The sequence below is a fragment of the Heloderma suspectum genome, chromosome 16 (assembly GCF_057233095.1).
Source record: "Heloderma suspectum isolate Gila_16-S chromosome 16, 16-S_ref, whole genome shotgun sequence".
NCBI lineage: Eukaryota > Metazoa > Chordata > Lepidosauria > Squamata > Helodermatidae > Heloderma > Heloderma suspectum.
This window is the reverse complement of record NC_139473.1, coordinates 18,999,454-19,019,229: the sequence shown is the minus strand read 5'-3', so window position 1 is coordinate 19,019,229 and position 19,776 is coordinate 18,999,454. Positions and strand designations below refer to the sequence as shown.

General features: G+C 47.6%; 1 protein-coding gene across 1 annotated transcript in view; it reads left to right on the top strand.

The window, feature by feature from the left end:
• Positions 1–18,507, top strand: part of SRRM3 (serine/arginine repetitive matrix 3) — a 111,112-nt gene extending 92,605 nt beyond the window's left edge. The window contains exons 13-16 of the mRNA XM_084822678.1: positions 3,844–4,190; positions 8,016–8,231; positions 12,612–12,749; positions 18,393–18,507. Of these exons, the coding sequence (XP_084678804.1) occupies positions 3,844–4,190; positions 8,016–8,231; positions 12,612–12,749; positions 18,393–18,507 (816 nt within the window). The remainder of the gene's footprint in view (positions 1–3,843; positions 4,191–8,015; positions 8,232–12,611; positions 12,750–18,392) is intronic.
• Positions 18,508–19,776: the final 1,269 nt, after the last annotated feature.

Below are 19,776 nucleotides of genomic sequence, written 5' to 3'. Positions count from 1 at the left end.
TGGCGTCAAGGGTGGGCATGGTCGGGCACCTGCCGAGGCCCCCCCCCCAGCAGGGGCCCACTGACGAGAGCCCCCTGGACTTGCTCCTCCTCCTCTTCACCCCTGCAACCTCTTTGTTCACCTGCCTCTTGGTCCGGCCCAGACAACGGCAGCGGCGAGAAGGGGGAGCAGAAGATGCTGTGGCCTCCTTGCTCCCCGCTCGCTGTCTGTCAAGCAAGCAAGCGGTAGCACTGATGAGCGAGAGGAGGAGGGGCGAGAGCAGCGGGTGACCACGGCAGTGAGAAGGTGGGCTCACTGAGGGGGACAGTGCACTGAGGGTGCCTTGCCCAAGGGCCTTCCAAAACCTGGGCCCAGCGCTGTGTAAGCACAGTGAGCAGCTGTCCAAGGACATCCAGCAAGCTTCGGGAGTGTGAAATACATAAACCTGGGTCTCTTCAGCCGGAGGGAGCCATGACATCCCAGGGGCTTGCACATTTGGATGTTCTTTGGATGCTTCAAGGGTCTTGTGTGTGTTCTTTCTGGCAGGGAAGGGCAAAACAAGCTCCCTGCACCTCTTTCTTCTCTGCCTCTGTGGTGTTCGTCTCCCCTTTGCTTTGTTCAAGGGGTGCAGCCTTGCAGTCCTCTTGTTCTTCTGGTCCAACTGCAGAAGAACATAAAGACTGCCACAGGCAAAGGGGAAGGTCTCCCTACAGGTTAACTTTCTCGGCCCTGTCAAGGCCTTAATAATATTGCAAGTGGGGCAGCCAAGAAGGGAGGGGTGGCGAAACGGCAGCCCTCCAGATGTTCTCCGACACCATCTCCCAGCAGCTCCTGCTAGCATGGCTGATGATCAGGGATGATGGGAGTTGTCCTCCAACGACACCTGGAGGCCCACAGCTTCCCCACTCCCGCCATAAGGGATATCTTATATGGACAACGTGATAGCATAAATCAATTTCCCCCTGCTTTCTTTCACCGGCTGGTGGAAGGAACCTGAAATCCGCGGGATCCGTCCCTCTTTTTATGGGAACAGGCAGCTGCATTAGTTTCTGGCCAGGCAAAGGGATGCTTGTAGGCCCACTCAGCAAAAACCAACAAACATTTTTACAAGCTGCCTATCTGGGATACCCAGGGCTCAGCAGTATCAGCGTCGTTCCATAACGGAAGCCGAGCGGGACAAAAATGTAAGAAATAAAACGAAATAAGAACCTTGGGAGCAAACTAGCAATGGACCATTGGGGTCCAGGATACTGGAAAATTTCTCACCTGGTCTTCAACAGCTCTGATTTGTGAGGGGAGCAGGGGCTAGCTGTTTTTCGCCACCTCTGATCCTCTTCTTATAGGCAGCTGGGTCCATATAATTGACAGAAACTCCCACAGGACAGATCACACCCGCTGATTGTGAGGGTGTCTTGCAACAGAGGCTGGTGGCTCTGGTGTCTGGAAAGCTCCTTCTGAGTTCTGGCTGGTTCTGACTGAAACCCAGAGAGGATTTCTCACCCCATTGACATCAGAGCCCCCAGCCTCCCGCTGTCTGTTCAGGGCGGGGGTCAAACTGGCACTGTCATTTTCTCTTCCCAAGGGATCCTGGGAGTTATATTCCTGGGAGAGTGGACTGGAGGATCCTCAGAAGTCAGAACCTTGTGAACTCCCATTCCCAGCATTTCTTGGGGGAAGCCATGTTGGTCACACTGGTATCAAACAGATATATGCTTGTAGTATAGTCTTTCTGGCCATCTCTCTGTGAGCCCAGCGACATCTACCGATGCTCCACGCTTTTTCTCTGGTGACAGAATTGAATTCCGAGCCAGCACAGGACACATATGAAGCTCTTTCTGTATCGTAACAACAGAACAATCAAACAGCTTATAGGTCTCTCCTGCAGCTTTGTACCTTTTCCCGGGGGGACCAGACCATAGCTTAGAGGTAGAGCACATGCTTAAAATGCCAAAGGTCCCAGGTTGAGTCCCTGCCCGGCTTAAGTCCTTTCTCCGCCTAAGAACCTGGAAAGATGCTCGCAGAGCAGAGGCGGGGGGAATATCCAGATGTCATGGACTTCAACTCCCAGCATTCCTGACTACTGCCCGTGCTGGCAGGAGCTTCTGGGAGTTGAAGTCTGAAACATCTGGAGATCTACCCTTTGCTCACTCCTGGAGCAGACAATGCTAGCCCAGATGGACAAGTAGTCTGACCTTGGGTAAGGCGACACTTCGTACTCTGTGAGGTTCGGCGATGTCTCCCACAAGGGCAGTGTCGCCGAGAGGAATCTGCTTGGTTAGGACCAGAGGTAGGATGGAATCTTCAGGGCAAAGGGGAGGAGCCAGGTTAGACTCTTCAGGGCAAAGGGGAGAAGCCAGGTTATAATCTTCGGGGCACAGGGGAGGAGCCAGGTTAGCATCTTCAGGGCAAAGGGGAGGAGCCAGGTTAGCATCTTCAGGGCAAAGGGGAGGAGCCAGGTTAGAATCTTCAGGGTAAGGGGTGGATCCAGGCCACCCACTATTGTCGGGTTATGGATAGAACCTGACCGAATCAAATGGGTCACGGCTGGAGCCTGGCAGAATCTGGGGGTGACCTTTTTTATTTTTTTAGATCCCCATTCTGGATGGCGACATGGTTGTACTGGTTGGGCCAGGAAAACACCAATGGGTCTGCAACTCTGATGAAGCAATTGCAGCCTTAAATGGACACAGACCTTAAAAGTATCCCCAGTAAGGCCCCACTCAAGTCCTCCATGCCGTTGCATTCTGATGGGGGTAACACCAAGGCACGGAGACAACCTTTATTTCTAAAAATCAATAAAATATATAAATGGCATTCCACTTCTCTGAATCTGCCAGGAGAAAGAATCACATGCACTCTGTCTCTCTCCTTCTCATGGTTGTTTGTCGCAAGGCCCTAGGAGACAAGGGTGGTTTCGTTTTTTTATTTCTCTTTTCTCTCTTTTCTCTCTCTCTCTTTCTCTCTCTCTCTCTCTCTCTCTCTCTTGCATTTTTGTCAATCTAATGATTCACTTATATTGCCCAACTTTTCCCTTCTCTTCATACCTTACCTACTAAAGGAGGAAATGCCACTTTCTTGGTAAGTGGACGTTAACCAGGAGGGACTTAAAAAAAGTGGAAATTTAACAAAAAGAAATTATAAAGTGAAATTAAAAAAGGAAAGAGAATAGAACGCTGGTGGAGACTCTGCACAAAGTTCAAAACCCAGGAAGAGTTCAGAAACTTTTTCTTTCTTTTTTTCAGTACTGATGACATTTGTGGAGTTTCCTTTTTGTTTAAAATTTATTTTCCCCCTGCCCCCACCCCTTTTGGTGTTCATTACAAAACCCCTGCCCCTTTCTCATAGTTCTCTCTTCTCTTCCACTCCTTGATTGGCTACCCACCAATAATTCCATTTTGATCCCACTCCAGCTCAAACTCCTGCTTCTGATCCTTTCTTCCCTCCCATAACATTCCCCCATTCACCAATATCCACACACACACCCTTTTTCTCTCTTTTTAGCATCATTTGGGATTTTTTAATTTTTGTTTTTGTAAACCCCATATACTTCCATTTTTCTGAAGTAATTTTTTCCCCGTTTGAACTCTCCCTCCCTGTTTACATTTTGTTTTTGTTCTTTTGTTTTTTCTGTTTTGCATGCCAGAGATTTGCATGAGCTGCGTTGTTTAAGGACGAGAGATCGAAGAGGGGAGAAAGGTGCAGAGTAGTGTCTGTGTAGCCTGCCTTTTTTCAATCATTGTGCATTGCTGTTGTGAATTGCAGCTTTCCACGTTGGTGGGGGTTCCTTTTAAATACCTCTCCTTCTTTCTTTCTCCCCCCAACCCCAACCATCCTTCTCTCCCTCCTTCTCTTTCATTCTGCCAGAGGTTGGATTCTGCGTCACCTTCTGCCAGGGCGCATGTCAAGACCGAAGCCCCATCTCCACACTCCAAAGACAGCAGGGGGGGGAAATATGGCCCCAAGACCCCACGGCGGTCCACATCGCCAGGGAGATGCTCGGGAGGAGATAAGCATTTCCACAAGCGCCACACCAGATCCACGTCGATGCATAAGCACAAGGGGCATGGCAGGACCAAAGGCTCAGCAGCCAAGGGGTCCCCGCGGTCTGTCAGCCATACGGGCTACAGCAGTGACTCAGAAGGCTCTGTCTGCTCGCATCCATATCACACAGCAGCTGGGGCAGAAAAGAGCCATGGGGCATACCTGAAAACGTAAGGACCAGGTTGTGGTGCATCTCTGAATGCTCTAGTGATAACCATTCTGGTCTGGAAGCCATTCATCTCTAGTCAAGACTGGGGATGTACCGATTTGGTAAAATCTGTTCCATCTGTGTTTCACGGATGGTCAGGTGCCTTTCATTCCATCTTCCGCTCATTGACAGAATCGGATTTTTTCCGGTTTCCAGAATTTGCACGAATGTGCATTTGTGCAAACTTGCACTTGCAAAAATGTGCAGATCCTCCCCAAATGTGCATTTTCATACTTTACCCTATGGGGAAAATGTGCATTTTCAGCAGATTTATTTTACGTATTTTTCTATGACTAAATTTGCATGAAATTCCAGAGAGTAAAAAAGTGGTCCACACATCCGCAGAATCCATGTGACTTGGGAAAAGCCGGTCCGCTGCAGGATCCTCAGGTTGGATTCATAGAAATCCAAACTCATTTGATTCTGTTGTGGATTTCTCTGACATCCCTAGTCAGGACTACCAAACCAGGTCCAGATTCTGGTTAGGGATGGATTTGGAAGGATCTCCGCTTCCAGGTAATTTTTTGTGAACCACCTAGAGAGCATTGGGAATTGGGTGGTATAGAAATGTAAATTTAATAATGATAATGATAATAGCACCCTATGATGGCTAACATTCTCAATGCTCCAACAGAATGATGGCTAACATTCTCAGTGCTCCAACAGAATGATGGCTAACATTCTCAGTGCTCCAACAGAGGCTGACATATCAGATCTTTGCCCATGTCCCATGACCAAAGTACTGGTACCAGTTACTCTGGCCCAGTACAGATGTTAACAGTGGGCTCCTCTACCCCACCCTTGTCTTCTGTGAAAAATGGGAAGATAGATTGGTGTATTTTAGCTTCTTTTCATTCTCTTCATTCTCTGTTTAACTTATGTGGCCAAGTTTAGAGGACAGTTCTCTATTTGAAGGGATGTCCAGTCTAAGTCCAACTGAAAGATAAAGAACCCTAAGAAGGGAGAGCAGGCAGATGGGCCTTGAAGTTGTTCATAGGGATGCTGGAGAAATTCAAGATGGTCTAAAATGAGCTCAAATTTCTAAGAATCTGACTTGCGGAATCCACTGAGGACAAACCTCCTCAGGCCACGTGGAGTCCATGGACTTTTGGATCTTCTTTTTTTTTTTAACTTTCCTGAAATTTATGGATATTTATTCTTAGGCAAATGCACACATTTCTGCTGACACTGGTAAATATATGCAGGGAAAAGTTGAATGGAATTGGGGACAATCGGCTACGTGTTATGTACTAAAGTAAATTACATAAACTGTTGCAAACCCTCTTATGAAATTATTTGCGAATTTTTCTGCATGACAAAAAAAAAATTGAATCCATCTGTGAATGGACAATGGAACAAAAGGCAATCGACAATCCACGAAACAGAGACAGAGTGGAGTTTACACAATCCATACGTCCCTAGTTGTCCATCAACCATTAGCAGTTGATGGCCCGCCAGTTCACCTGGTCACAGTCTAAGTCCAACTGAAAGATAAAGAACCCTAAGAAGGGAGAGCAGGGCAAGATGTCTAGGGCAAGATGTATTGGATTTTAATTTAAATTTTAGTAATTCTTACCAAATTTGCATCCGTATGTATAAATTAGCACATATCAATTTCAGGCAAATCTGAAATTGGCTTGATTTTTTTGGCTGATCCCAAAAAGATCTGAACTGCTGTCATGCAGAAGATGGAGGGGACACATTCTCTGTTGCTCCTGAGGGCAGGACTGGAACCAAGGGGTGGAAATAGCAGGGAAGCAAATTCCAGCTAAACATTAGGGTTGAGCCGAAATATAGAAACTGCACCAGAATTGCTATCAACCATCAACAAGAAGTATATAACATTTAGGGACAGACAAATCTGTCCATTTTGGTTTCTCTAAGTTTCTCATTGATTGAATCTTACATTTCTTTCATCCCATTTCCACATCAGTTTACACATTTTCTTTTAAAAAACTTTCCATGTGCATTTCTTCTGCTATTTGCAAAGTTCAGTGCACAATTTTGCCTAATATATGCATTCTTGCAAGCAGTTTTTCCCACCGTGGTGTCTCTTTGTGCATTTTTCCAACATATGCATTTTTGTGCGCACTTTCTCCCAACATATCAAAATTCAGAGAAGTGCAAATACTATAGGATCTCTACGTTTAGGTTCTTGTCCTGATTCTTTGAGTATGAATTAGATGGGTTGGTATTAAAATGTGAACTGAACAAATTTCTGCCCTATCCCATAATAACAGGAATGAGCCAAATCGTAAGACAGTAACACATACAGATAAAGAAAAATCAGATGCCTGGGTACATTTCAACCTCAAAAGTTCTTCAGTGGGAAAATAGTCAACAAGACATCTGAACCATCTTGTAAAACAAATAGGAGGTGTGACATTCTTGTGACATATGTAACACCTGGAAAAATCTACAGGAAAGGTGGGAACTGGGGTGGTGCCAAAATACCAGCATATTTCAGCTTAAAGCTCCTCTGGCCAAGCCTTAGTAAAGGGATTTCAACCTTTTAGAATGGGGGAGAAATTGCCTGAAAGCTTGGAAACTAACAAATGATTGGTGGTTGGGAGAAAGAGGGTGGGGCATGGAGAAGGAGGTGTGGTCTTCTGGGGAACCCCAGGGGGCCAATTTTATCTCACAGTCCTGAGGTTTTCCACCTCTGATATAGACCTTTGGCCTGATCCAGTGGTGCTCTTCTTATGTTCTCACGAGTAGGGAAGAGCAAGGAATCCGCTCAGTTAGCATTTTAATGAAAACTCGCCTCATTTTGCCCTTTCTAATCTATACGCAAACTAGTAATGTATGGATTTTGTAAAATCTGTTCCATCTATATTTCGCAGATTGTCAGTTACCTTTCATATCTTTGTCTGCTTATTGGTGAATTTTCCCCCCATTTCCCATGAAGTCACAGTTACGCAAAGCTGCACTTGTGAAAATGCAAAAAATCCCCCCCAATGCACAAATCCACACAAAATGGGGAAATCCCTACCCCCAAATAAGCATTTTCATGCCTTAGCATATGAGGGAAATGTGCATTTTCATGCTTTGTTCTATGGGGGAAATGTGCATTTTCATGTGTTAGCCTATGGGGAAATGTGCATTTTCAGCTGGTGTTTTTTTTTCAAAAAAAAAAATTACGCTTTTTCTACATCTAAATTTGTGTAAAATTCTGGAAAGTTTAAAAAAAAAACAAAAAACCAGTCCATGAGTCCGTATGACTCAGGGAAAGCCAGTTTGCTGTGGAATCCATGGGTCAGATTCGTAGAAATCTGAACTCATTTGATTCCATTGCAGATTTCCCCAACATTCCTAATGCAAACCGAAATCCAGTTACTCTTCCAAATGCACCCATCTCCAGATTGCACAGTAAAGTTCTCCAATCAAAATATGGGTACACCAATGTGTACATTAGGGGAAAGTGTGGACAAAAATGGGTGGATTGGTGAAAATAACGTTAAACGATGCAACAATGTTAGGGGAAATAGCTTGCAAAAATGCATACATTACGCAAAATGGCATAGAAAAAAATATGTGCATTAAGAGAAATGCAGGTGAAAATGTGTATAAATATTTTTCCTACAATTTTTCCAAACTGATGAAACAGCTCGAACTGAAATGGGTTGAACTGAACTTAAGACAGGAGAAATGGGAAACCGGGAGAAACCAAAATGGACCAATTTGTCCATCCCTACCTTTGAGCACCTGAGCTTCCCCCCCCCACACACACACACACACTCACCTCTCCAAATCTGAGCCTCTAATCTTGGCTTGCTACATCTTCCAGGGCAAAGGAGAGGCACCATCGGGGAAGAGCCCGCAGTTGTTCCCCGGCTCCAGCCAAGCATTCCAGGCACAACTCGGAGCGAAGGAAGAGCCCGTCACGCAGCAGTTCCTGGAGCTCTAGCCGGTCCCCGTCTAAATCACGGTCCCGATCCCGGGAGAAGAGGTCTGCACGCAGCAGGACTCGCTCCGGATCCCAGAAAAAAACCACAGGCAGCAGGTGAGGCACCGCAATTCCTCGTCCTGACACCGGAGGAAGCACTTTCCTTTCCGAGGAGCTGAAGGATGTGCAAAGGGCAAATTCTAATCCTTGTGCACGTGCTTTTTCATTGCTTTCAAAGTCCTGGGGTTCTGACGGAGCACAGCCTAGTAGGGCATGGATCAGATGACGAGAGAGATCGCTGTTCCTTCTAACAACTAGTAGTTGCTTTTGCTTATAAGATCGTAAGCTGCCTCAGACTTTCTACAGCAGGTTGCATTACCTCAGGCTATGGGCCACATCCGGCCCTCCTCGGGGTCCCAATCCAACCCTCTGCATGGCTGTTCCATAGCACCCCAACAACAACACAAAAAGCAGCTGTGTTAAAGTTCTGGCACTGTGCGAGTTTAAATCAGAAAATAACTAGTTAAAATTGATGATACTAAAGATTCTTTAAGAGTTTGACAGCTAACCTCAAAGTGGGGAACCCAGAAGCACATGTGAGCATCCAGTATGAGGTCTAGGCTGAGTAGGGATGCACAAAAGTCACTTACCTTTTCGAAGGGTGACATTTCCGGTGGGGGGGAGGCACTCCATCCCTCCCCCCGAAATTCTGTCCGGCCGGCTCCGTTCCACGGAGCCGACATTTGCATCTGCTGTTTGTTTGTTTTTTTGCTTGCCGTGATAGGTTACGTAAATACTTACATAATTACTTAAATTACTTACGTAGCCTTAGGGGTGCATGAAAGTCACTTACCTGGTCTCGCAGCTTTTCGCGGTGGGGGGGAGGCGCTTCGCTGCTCTCCCCGCGAAGTTCAGGCCGGGGGGGGAGGCTTCCCGCCTCGCCCGGCCAAAATTCAGGCCGGGGGGGAGGCTTCCCGCCTCGCCCAGCCGAAATTCAGGCCGGGGAGGAGGTCCCTCGCCTCGCCCAGCCGCGAAAATAAAAGTTAAAAAAAAAAAAACGCACCCGTGATAGGCTACGTGACGATTAACGTAGCCTATCACGGCTAGATCTGCAAAGTCAGCCGTGATAGGCTACGTAAATTGTCACGTAGCCTATCACAGGTGACTTAAAAAAAAAAAAGCGCGTATGCAAATGGCAGCCCCCATAGGGAGCCGCCATTCGCGTTCCTTATTTGGTCGCTGTAGTCTACGTAATCTTTACATAGACTACAGCGACCAAATAAGGAACGGGAATGGCGGCTCCCTATGGGGGCCGCCATTATCCGTACGGGCTTTTTTTTTTAAGTCACCCGTGATAGGCTACGTGACGATTTATGTAGCCTATCACGGCTGACTTTGCAAATCTAGCCGCGATAGGCTACGTTAATCATCACGTAGTCTATCACGGGGGTGTGGTTTTTTTTTCTTTTATTGGAATGGCAGCGGCGGCAGCCGGTCGAAAGACCAGCTGCCGCTCCCGCCCCGGACGAAGACCCGCCGAACCGCCGGCCGGACCCGCCGCAGGGAGGGACATTCGGGAAAGGTAAGTCCCGTCCCGGGGGGCGGGGGGGCGGAGAATTTCTCCCCGAAACTTTTTCGGGGGGCCGAACACGTTGGCGCTCGGCCCCCCGAAGTTTCGGGGAGAAATTATCCGCCATCCCTACGTAGCCTATTACAGCCTCTGGAGGGTCGCAAATGGCGTCCCTGTGTTAGCTGTGATAGGCTACATAATCATTTACGTAGCCTATCATGGCTATGATGAGGAAGCAAATGGCGGCTGCACATCTGGCCGCCATTCGCAAGTCAGCACGGACGGCAGCAGGTAAGTGCTCCGTTTTGTGCGCCTTTCGTGGGGGGGGCTTCATTCGACCACGGATTTCGGGGGGCCAAATGTACTGGCATTCGGCCTCACCAAGATCCGTGGCGGAATTCTCTGACATCCCTAAGGCTGAGAGAGAGGAGGAGAGAGGGTTTGTTCTAGAGATGAGCTTAAATTTCTCAGAAGACATTGATTTTCCTGAGAAAATGTCTAAGGATTGTCATATTTATTTGTTTGTTTGTTTGTTTATTGACGGCATTTATATACTGCTCCACATTTAGACAGATTCTGGAGCAGTGAACAATAAAAGATATAAAATAAGATAAAATAATAAAACACCACGTTAAAAATTATTACTTTTTTATTTTAACCAAAAGAAACAGAATTCCAATAAAACTGTGGCTGGTCAGTCAAGGAAGGCTTCTTGAAATAAAGATGTTTTCAGGAGGTGCCAGAAACAACACAATTTGGCTCCTGCCTGACCTCCAGAGGCAGGGAGTTCCATAGAAATGGGACCACCACACTGAAGGCTCTTCTCCGGGTGGGCTCCAGTCAGGATACGACCCTCCTTTCATGGCAGCCACCATTTTTACCCCCAAATGCACTGGAAGACACTAGGTCCAGGGTGTCATGGAGGGTGCAAAACAGCGGCCATGCTGACACTTGCAGTGGTGGCAAAAAATAAATAAATGTAACCCTTAGAGAAAGAAAGAAAAGAGAGAGAGAGAGAGAGAGACAGAGGAAGGAAGGAAGGAAGGAAGGAAGGAAGGAAGGAAGGAAGAAGGAAGGAAGGAGAGAGAGAGAGAGAGAGAGAGAGAGAGAGAGAAAGAAAGAAAAGAAAGAAAGAAAGAAAGAAAGAAAGAAAGAAAGAAAGAAAGAAAGAAAGAGGCTGTGCTCCCAGGTTTGATCCCTGGCTTCTCCAGGTAGGGCTAGGAAAGAATTGGGAAGGGACGAATTTGGGACTGGAAAAATGAGACCTTGATGGATTCCTGCATTGAACAGGGGGTTGGACTCGATGGCCTTACAGGCCCCTTCCAACCCTACTATTCTATGATCCTTCCCCACCCTTGAGAAACTGTTGGAGAATTTCTCCTCCTGCTAGAGGAATTCGGTGAAGTGGTCCCTCCCCCCACCACCATTTTCTCTGCCCACAACTGAGGGTGGAGAATTTCGAGAGGCCATTTGCACACAGCCCTAGTTCATTCTCCAGGTCAGCTTCCGTGACGTTGGTGGCTTCAGCTCAGTGGCGTAGAAAATCTTGAAGTGCAGGTGGTCCCCCTAGCCACACTCCCCGAGGAGACTCCCAAACTACAAGCAGATGTGTGGCTCCATATCAACAAAGCTGCTGTAGCCGTTTTCATCTCCACCAGGAGCAGGGCTTTGGTAAGGCCATGGGGTCTGCGTTGCCCATTCCAGACCAGGAGACACCAAAATACTTTACATTGCAACAAGGAACAATATATTGTTGCTGGGGAAATTCATTCTCCCCTCACACACACACACACACCCCTGCAGCTAAGCTCAGAGGGAACAGGGAAGACTGAGTGGGGGGCTGGCCGATGACATCAGTGTCCCTGCTGATAAAGAAATGCTGGCACTATAACCCCGAGAGCCCCGGTTCTATTACACCACTGCTTAAGCTGAAAGCTAGAGTACATCACACACAAGATCCATGGATGGGTCAATTGCAGCTGGTGAAGCTCCTTGTATTTATGTCATGCCCAGCCAATCAGGCGGCTTCATGCTGCCTGCCAATCACAGGGAGCAATGTTGTACATCCTTATTCCCTTCTAGGGAAGCCAGCTGACACAGTCCAGGCATCTCACCAGCCCCCGTCTCATAACCTGATATTCCCAGTCGAGCCCTACAAACTGGGCTCCTGGCTGCGGGACGGGACGGCTGAAGATTTCCTTTCAGTACATTTAAAATAATAATAATAGTAATAATAATATCAGACTTGACCAGCATTCACACATTTCTTCCTATTCGAGATGAAAAGGACATGACATTAAAAAAAAAAAAATGGAATGTGAAAGAAACCAAAACTGACAAATTTGCCTATCGGGGCCAACAGCTTTGAGTGCTTAGCTCTTCGAAGTCTGGGTTTCAATCCATGTGTATTTAGTCACATCCTTGCTGCTGATTTAGGGTTGCCATTTTTTTTTTTCCTGACAGGCCCTTCATCTTTAACAGCTGCATAGCAGGGAGGTACAACATGGGTCTCTCCCTGCTGGGAATAGCTGGACCTACTGAATTTGGCCAGTGCAGATGGGTGAAAATTTCATTTTCATTTTGGTTCAGTTTTGCCGAGAATGTTTCCATATTTGGAAATTTCATATTCAGGACGGAAAGAACATGAGATTATTATTTTTTAAAGATACGATACGATACCGTATTTTTTCGTATTGTATCGTATTTTTTAAAGTGAATGCAGGAGTGAGCGGAACTGACAGTTCCATCCATCTCTAACTGAGGCCTTCCCCCAACAAACAGGACTGAACCCAGGTCTGGAGAGTTTGGTAATACTACCTAGTGGTCGGAGGATTTCCCACTGTGCCTGATCAGGACGAATCCCTCATATGTGTGTGGAAATAAGGCTTAAAAAGTTGCTGTTGGTTCTGGTTTGTTTCTTCATCTAGAGAGAAAGACAATGAGCCACGAACACGTCACAGTGATACGGAACCGACACGGGCCCGACGGCGTTCCCGGAGCTACTCCCCCATCCGAAAAAGAAGGCGCGACTCCCCCAGCTTTATGGAACCCAGAAGAATCACTAGGTAAATATTAGGATCTCAGTTGACCATTATAGGTCCACAGGACAGATGAGGCAATACCATGATGGGGAGCTAGCAACAGAAACAAGCTTTTGAGTTACACGGGATTCTTCTTCAGACAGAGTGGAGATTTTTTAAAAATTAAATGGTGGTAGAACTAAAGCCCATCCCAGGCACAAACACAAGTTTGTGTCAAACTGCCTGAGGCCTTCCCTCAACAAACACTACTGAACTTAGACATTTGGGCATCTGACAGTTTGGTGGTATTACCTAGGCGTTGGAGTATTTTCTGCTGTGCCTGATCGGAACAAAATTCATACTACCAGAACTTAGGTCTAGCATAGAAATCTGTTTTCAGGATTCAAGCCTGACCCAGATAAGGTGGGGTGGCTGTGGAAGTTATCTGAATGTTGCCATCTTGTAATTTCATGAATTTGTAAAAGAACAGTATCTAAATATTGTCCTGTTTATACAGTTAATATTGAGTTTTAGGGCAGGGGGGTTGTTGCTGTTGTTGTTATATTATTATTGACATCAAAGACCTAAAGATAATATTGTCTAATTCCTATTGATTTCAGTTTGGAATGGATTTTAGCAGCTGTTTTATATCAATGCTGTTCTTCTGTTGTCTGATTAGTTTTAAGTTGTTATTTTGTTTGTTTAGTTGGTTGATTTTTTTAAAAAAATATGTTTTAACCTTATAAGATGGTTTGGGAAACTTTAAAAAGTTTTAAAAGTGGGTTAAAAACCATCTAAATAAATCAGTAAAGTAGAATGTCTAAGGGAGCAATCCTCTGGCTGCTAGACAGCAGCTAGACGGCCATAGGATATGGTGTTTTCCGGGAACCGACCTCCCCCCACAGCCTTGCTGCTTCGGAGGCAGCACAGAACACCCCGTCCTCTGTGCTCACAAGAGGAGCACGGAGCGGCCAGAAAGGGGCATGTCTGGGAACATTCCGGGGTGGGGAGAGCATAGCTCCCTGTACGACACATCCTGTGTGTCGTGCAGCAGCCTCCTTCCCCGCTCCGTGCTCCCGCTGCTAGATAGCCGCAATCGGCTGTCTAGCCGAAAAAGCAGGGCAGGAGGAGCGTGGAGGGAACGATCCCCTCCATGCTTCTCCTGCTCTGCTTTGGATAGGATTGCTCCCTAAGTAAACTAAAATAAACACTGGACACTTATGCACACATGCTGAAATCTCTCCCATGAGAATGAATGGGGTATAAGTGCTTAACTTGAACTGAATCGTACTATTTCATCATTTTTAATGGCCAAGGAGACTAGGATGGTGGGGTGAAGAAAGGGCATGCATGTTGCCCAAATGCCAGGAGGGCACAGTGAATCTCTGGCAGTGAGCTCTGAACAAAAGGCACATCTCCTCAATGCAACAATATCCCACAGCTTTTCTTTTCCCCATAGGAGTGAATGGCAGCCATTCATATATCTGGAAGAATTATGTTTCCTAGACAATCAGGAATCACATAGCCAATATGGTGATGTCATGGCACTACATAGCCAATTAGCTTTGGCTACATGACACCATTATGATGGAGCTAAACCTACTCCCTGGGCACGGTGAGAGCATCTGGCGTAAGGAACCATACTATTTCTCTATAAATATGTCCTAGGGTCCATCCAGTCCAGAGTTTTGTCTTGCAATGGCACTTCCTTTGCGGAAAGTTATGGGGCTCCCCCGACTATGTCTTCCCATGTTTTCCCACTGCTTCTTCTGTCCCTTTTTCTTACCAGAAAAAAATCTGTTAAAAGAAGGAAAAACTAGAATAGCTGCACGATGCCTTTTGAGTATTAGCAGTAGCTCTAGAAGCAGCCCTAGATTACAGCTTGTTTCTTTTGCCCCATAGAATGAAGCTCCTGTCTACATAACCCTTCCTCACAGTCCCATCCAATGTTCTGTTTCTTGGTCATGCTAGGGTGTGAGGGAACTTTGGGAACCAGATAGATAGGGGGTACCTCCAGTTGGAGGGGTCCTAATGCTATGAATCAGAAGGCATCGGGCAGTTATTCTGGCTGCCAGCCCCAAACATGAACATTTTCTGTTATATGCATATGAAGGCCCAGGTTTGCAGTTTGGCCAGGTGACTTCTCTGGCTAGGAGTGTGTTTGCCCAGTTTCACCTGGTGTATGAGCTGCATCCTTTTCAGTAGCACAGAGAGCTGAGGGCCAAATTTCAAACCAAGGGCCAAATTCAGGTTCGGAGAAGATCTCCGGGGCTGCATTCCAGTGGTGGGTGGGTGCCAAAAATACAAAACAAAACAAAATCCCTGCACATTTTAGCTGCAAGCACTTCCTGCTGGTAACTCCACCTTCAGAGAGGCATTTCAACCTTTTAAAAGGATCGATAGGCATATGGTAAAGAAACACCTAATTACTTTGAATGAGTTCAAATCTCCAGGGCCAGATGAACTGAACTGCATCCAAAATGGGGAAAAAACTGCACAAAAGCCACCAAATGATTGGTGGTTTTGGAGAAAGGGGTGGGGCCAGAGAAAGGGGGCATGGTCTTTTCAGGAATCCCAAAGGGGCAGATTGCCCACCCCAGCTGTAGAAAGAAAGCAGCTCTGGCCACAGGTGCACACAACTTAGTTATTTGTCACAGCCCTGTTAGATCACTGCAACATCATACATGTTAGGATCACCCTTGAGAAAGCTTTGGAATGTACAGTTGGTGGAGAATGCTTGCAGACAGAATAATTTCTGATGCCCACTGTTCTGTCTGTCTTGTTTAAATTGCACTGGCTTCCAGTTTGTTTCCGGGCCCTATTCAAGGTACTGATTATTACCTACCAAGCCCTAAACCAGTCTTCCCCCACCTGGTGCCCTCCAGATGTGTTGGACTACAACTCTCAGCATTCAGAATGCTAAGAGTTGTAGTCCAACACATCTGGAGGGCATCATGTTGGGGAAGGCTGCCCTAAATGATTTGGGTCTGAGAAATTTGAAGGACCCCCTCCTCTTTCGTGAACCTGCCCATCAATTTATGGCCGTCTCCTGAGGTCCTGCTCCACGTTCCACCACCGAGGGAGGTGTAGTTGGTGCGGATGCGAGATAGGGCCTTTTTCCTGATAGCGCCCTGATTCTGGAAAACACCCTTCCAGGGAAGATTAGACTGGCCACTTCTTTGATGTCTTTTCATTGGGCAGTTAAGCCATTTTTATTCCACCAGGGATGTTTTAAGTGCATTGAGATTTTACAGTCGTAAACCACCTTGGCAGGCCCTTGTTAGGGCCGAAGGTCAGTATAGAAACCAAGAGGAAGAGGCATGCAGAAGCGGGAGGCTTGAAGAAGCAGGAGTCATACAGAAGTGGGACGCGTGTGGAAGCGGGAGGCATACGGAAGTGGGAGGCATGCAGAAGAGGGAGGCATAGAGAAGTGGAAGGCATGCGGAAACAGGAGGCATGCGGAAGTGGGAGGCATGCAGAAGCGGCAGGCATGTAGAAGCGGGAGGCATGCAGAAGAGGGAGGAATGCAGAAGAGGGAGGCATGCAGAAGAGGGAGGCATGCAGAAGAGGGAGGTGTACAGAAGAGGGAGGCATGCAGAAGAGGGAGGCATAGAGAAGTGGGAGGCATAGAGAAGAGGGAGGCATTCAGATGCGGGAGGCATGCAGAAGAGGGAAGCATGCAGAAGAGGGAGGCATGCAGAAGAGGGAGGCATAGAGAAGTGGGAGGCATGCAGAAGAGGGAGGCATAGAGAAGTGGAAGGCATGCGGAAACAGGAGGCATGCAGAAGTGGGAGGCATGCAGAAGCGGCAGGCATGTAGAAGTGGGAGGCATGCAGAAGAGGGAGGCATGCAGAAGAGGGAGGCATAGAGAAGTGGAAGGCATGCGGAAACAGGAGGTATGCGGAAGTGGGAGGCATGCAGAAGCGGCAGGCATGTAGAAGCGGGAGGCATGCAGAAGAGGCAGGAATGCAGAAGAGGGAGGCATGCAGAAGAGGGAGGCATGCAGAAGAGGGAGGTGTACAGAAGAGGGAGGCATGCAGAAGAGGGAGGCATAGAGAAGTGGGAGGCATAGAGAAGAGGGAGGCATTCAGATGCGGGAGGCATGCAGAAGAGGGAAGCATGCAGAAGAGGGAGGCATGCAGAAGAGGGAGGCATAGAGAAGTGGGAGGCATGCAGAAGAGGGAGGCATAGAGAAGTGGAAGGCATGCGGAAACAGGAGGCATGCAGAAGTGGGAGGCATGCAGAAGCGGCAGGCATGTAGAAGTGGGAGGCATGCAGAAGAGGGAGGCATGCAGAAGAGGGAGGCATAGAGAAGTGGAAGGCATGCGGAAACAGGAGGTATGCGGAAGTGGGAGGCATGCAGAAGCGGCAGGCATGTAGAAGCGGGAGGCATGCAGAAGAGGGAGGAATGCAGAAGAGGGAGGCATGCAGAAGAGGGAGGCATGCAGAAGAGGGAGGTGTACAGAAGAGGGAGGCATGCAGAAGAGGGAGGCATAGAGAAGTGGGAGGCATAGAGAAGAGGGAGGCATTCAGATGCGGGAGGCATGCAGAAGAGGGAAGCATGCAGAAGAGGGAGGCATGCAGAAGAGGGAGGTGTACAGAAGAGGGAGGCATGCAGAAGAGGGAGGCATAGAGAAGTGGGAGGCATAGAGAAGAGGGAGGCATTCAGATGCGGGAGGCATGCAGAAGAGGGAAGCATGCAGAAGAGGGAGGCATGCAGAAGAGGGAGGCATAGAGAAGTGGGAGGCGTACAGAAGGAGGAGGCATGCAGAAGAGGGAGGCGTACAGAAGAGGGAGGCATTCAGATGCAGGAGGCATGCAGAAGAGGGAGGCATGCAGAAGAGGGAGGCATGCAGAAGAGGGAGGCATGCAGGAGTGGGAGGCATGCAATTTTGAAGATGGAAAACGCATCCTGCCAACCCTAATCTCCCCTCCCTCTCTCCAGGATAGTTACTTTGAACTGCCAGGGGCTTGAGAAGGTCAATCCCCTCTCTCCCTGACCTTTTTCTTTTTCAGCTGACACCCTGATACAGGATTTCTGTGCCTCGGGCTACTCTCAGCCATAGTGTTGACTGACTGGGTCTCACAATCTTCCTGATTCATTTAGAATCAAAATGTTTGGTCCCTTTAGACCCAGCCTTCCCCAACCTGCTGCCTTCCAGATGTGTTGGACTACAGCTCCCACAATCCCCACCAGGATGGCTATTGGCCAAGTTGGCAGATGATGGGAGCTGTAGTACAATGCATCTGAAGAGTGACAGACTGGGAAAGGCTGCTGTAGATCATTTTCCTCATTTCTCTTTCTTTCTCTCTCCCCCCTTGCCTCACAGCTTCCTGTGAAGCATTTGTTGGGGTTATTTTTATGCATCACTTCTTTGAAATTCACAAACATATGATGGACATCTGCGCACTCAGGACATCCCTGAAACATGTAGAAGCCTCGCTTCGCTTCCAAACTGATTGGCACTCAACCGACCGAGTCCAGCATTAGCAGTAATGACTAAGTCTTCTCAGGCCAATGAGAAACACCCATCCAATTTTTTAGCGTACAAGACAGCTGTGCAGCGGTTCCTATCTCTGATGAACCTGAGTTCTCCATTCAGCGTCCAGCACATTCTCCTGTCTCCCCCTGTGCTTCCTCCTCCACCATTAATGATGCAAATCTCTCCTTTTCCATCCCGTCTCAAGGTTCCTCCTGGAGAAACATCAAGTGAAGCTCATAGCTGCAGGGCCGGGTTACCATGGTAACCTTCCCTTCCATCAGGACCCTGCTGGGAATGCACCACTCTGTGAGGCCTTGTAGAGCTAAGCTCCATCTCTGCCATATCTCTCTCTCGCGCGCTGTCTCTCGGTCAATCTCACTAACAATGCTCCGTGGCAAATACGCTGGAGGCTGAGATGGTGGACATATTTGGTGGCTCAGTGGCACAGCTCTGGTTGGTGGCTTGCGGAACTGACAGGGTGGCAGATGGCTCAGTGGCACAGCTCTGGTTGGTGGCTTGTGGAACTGACAGGGTGGCATATGGCTCAGTGACAGGGAAGAGGGCAGCCTCCTTCCTCATGCCTTCCAGATGTTCATCACACCCCTGCACACACACCCCTCTCCTGTTCTACTCAGGGCTTGGCTTCACCTGCACATCTCAACATTCTCAGGACAACATTCACTGGATGCTACAGATGGGTGAATCAGCCAGGCTCAATGTTCTCCAGGTTCCACCTTGAAACTTGGTCCATTCATTCCTGTTCCTGAATGCAAACTTTTGCTGCTGTTGTTCGGGTGAGGAACGTGCTCATTTGGGTGTGCATTTTTTAAAGAGCTCGCGCAAATGCGTACTCCCCCCTTCCCCTTGACTAACGCATGAAAATACGTCTTCTCTTAATGTGCATTTTTAAAGCACACATTTTTCTAATTCACTTTGCGAATGCAAGTTTGGGAATATGTGAACTTTGCCCGAAAAATGTGCTCACATTCGTGTTTTGTGGTGTGAATGAGGCAAGTTCTGGTTGAATCAAAATGTAGTTCTTGGACATCCCTACTGGATGCATGAGGAACAGGAGTTGGGTTTTTTTTAATCCAATGCATGTTTAAACAGAAAAAAAGTCCTACAGTTTGTAGGATTCTTGTGGAACTTTAAAGACTAGGGGTGCAATCCTATGCATGTTTAGACAGAAAAAGTCTTACATCTCCCAGTATTCCCCAGCCAGCAATGCTGGCTGGGGAATGCTGGGAATTGTGGGACTTTTTTCTTGCAATGCTGGCTGGGGAATGCTGGGAGTTGTGGGACTTTTTTCTTGCAATGCTGGCTGTGGAATGCTGGGAGTTGTGGGACTTTTTTCTTGCAATGCTGGCTGGGGAATGCTGGGAGTTGTGGGACTTTTTTCTTGCAATGCTGGCTGTGGAATGCTGGGAGTTGTGGGACTTTTTTCTTGCAATGCTGGCTGGAGAATGCTGGCAGTTGTGGGACTTTTTTCTTGCAATGCTGGCTGGGGAATGCTGGGAGTTGTGGGACTCTTCTCTCTCTAAACATGCATAAGATTGCGCCTTAAGACTGTTGAGCTGAGCTGAAATGAG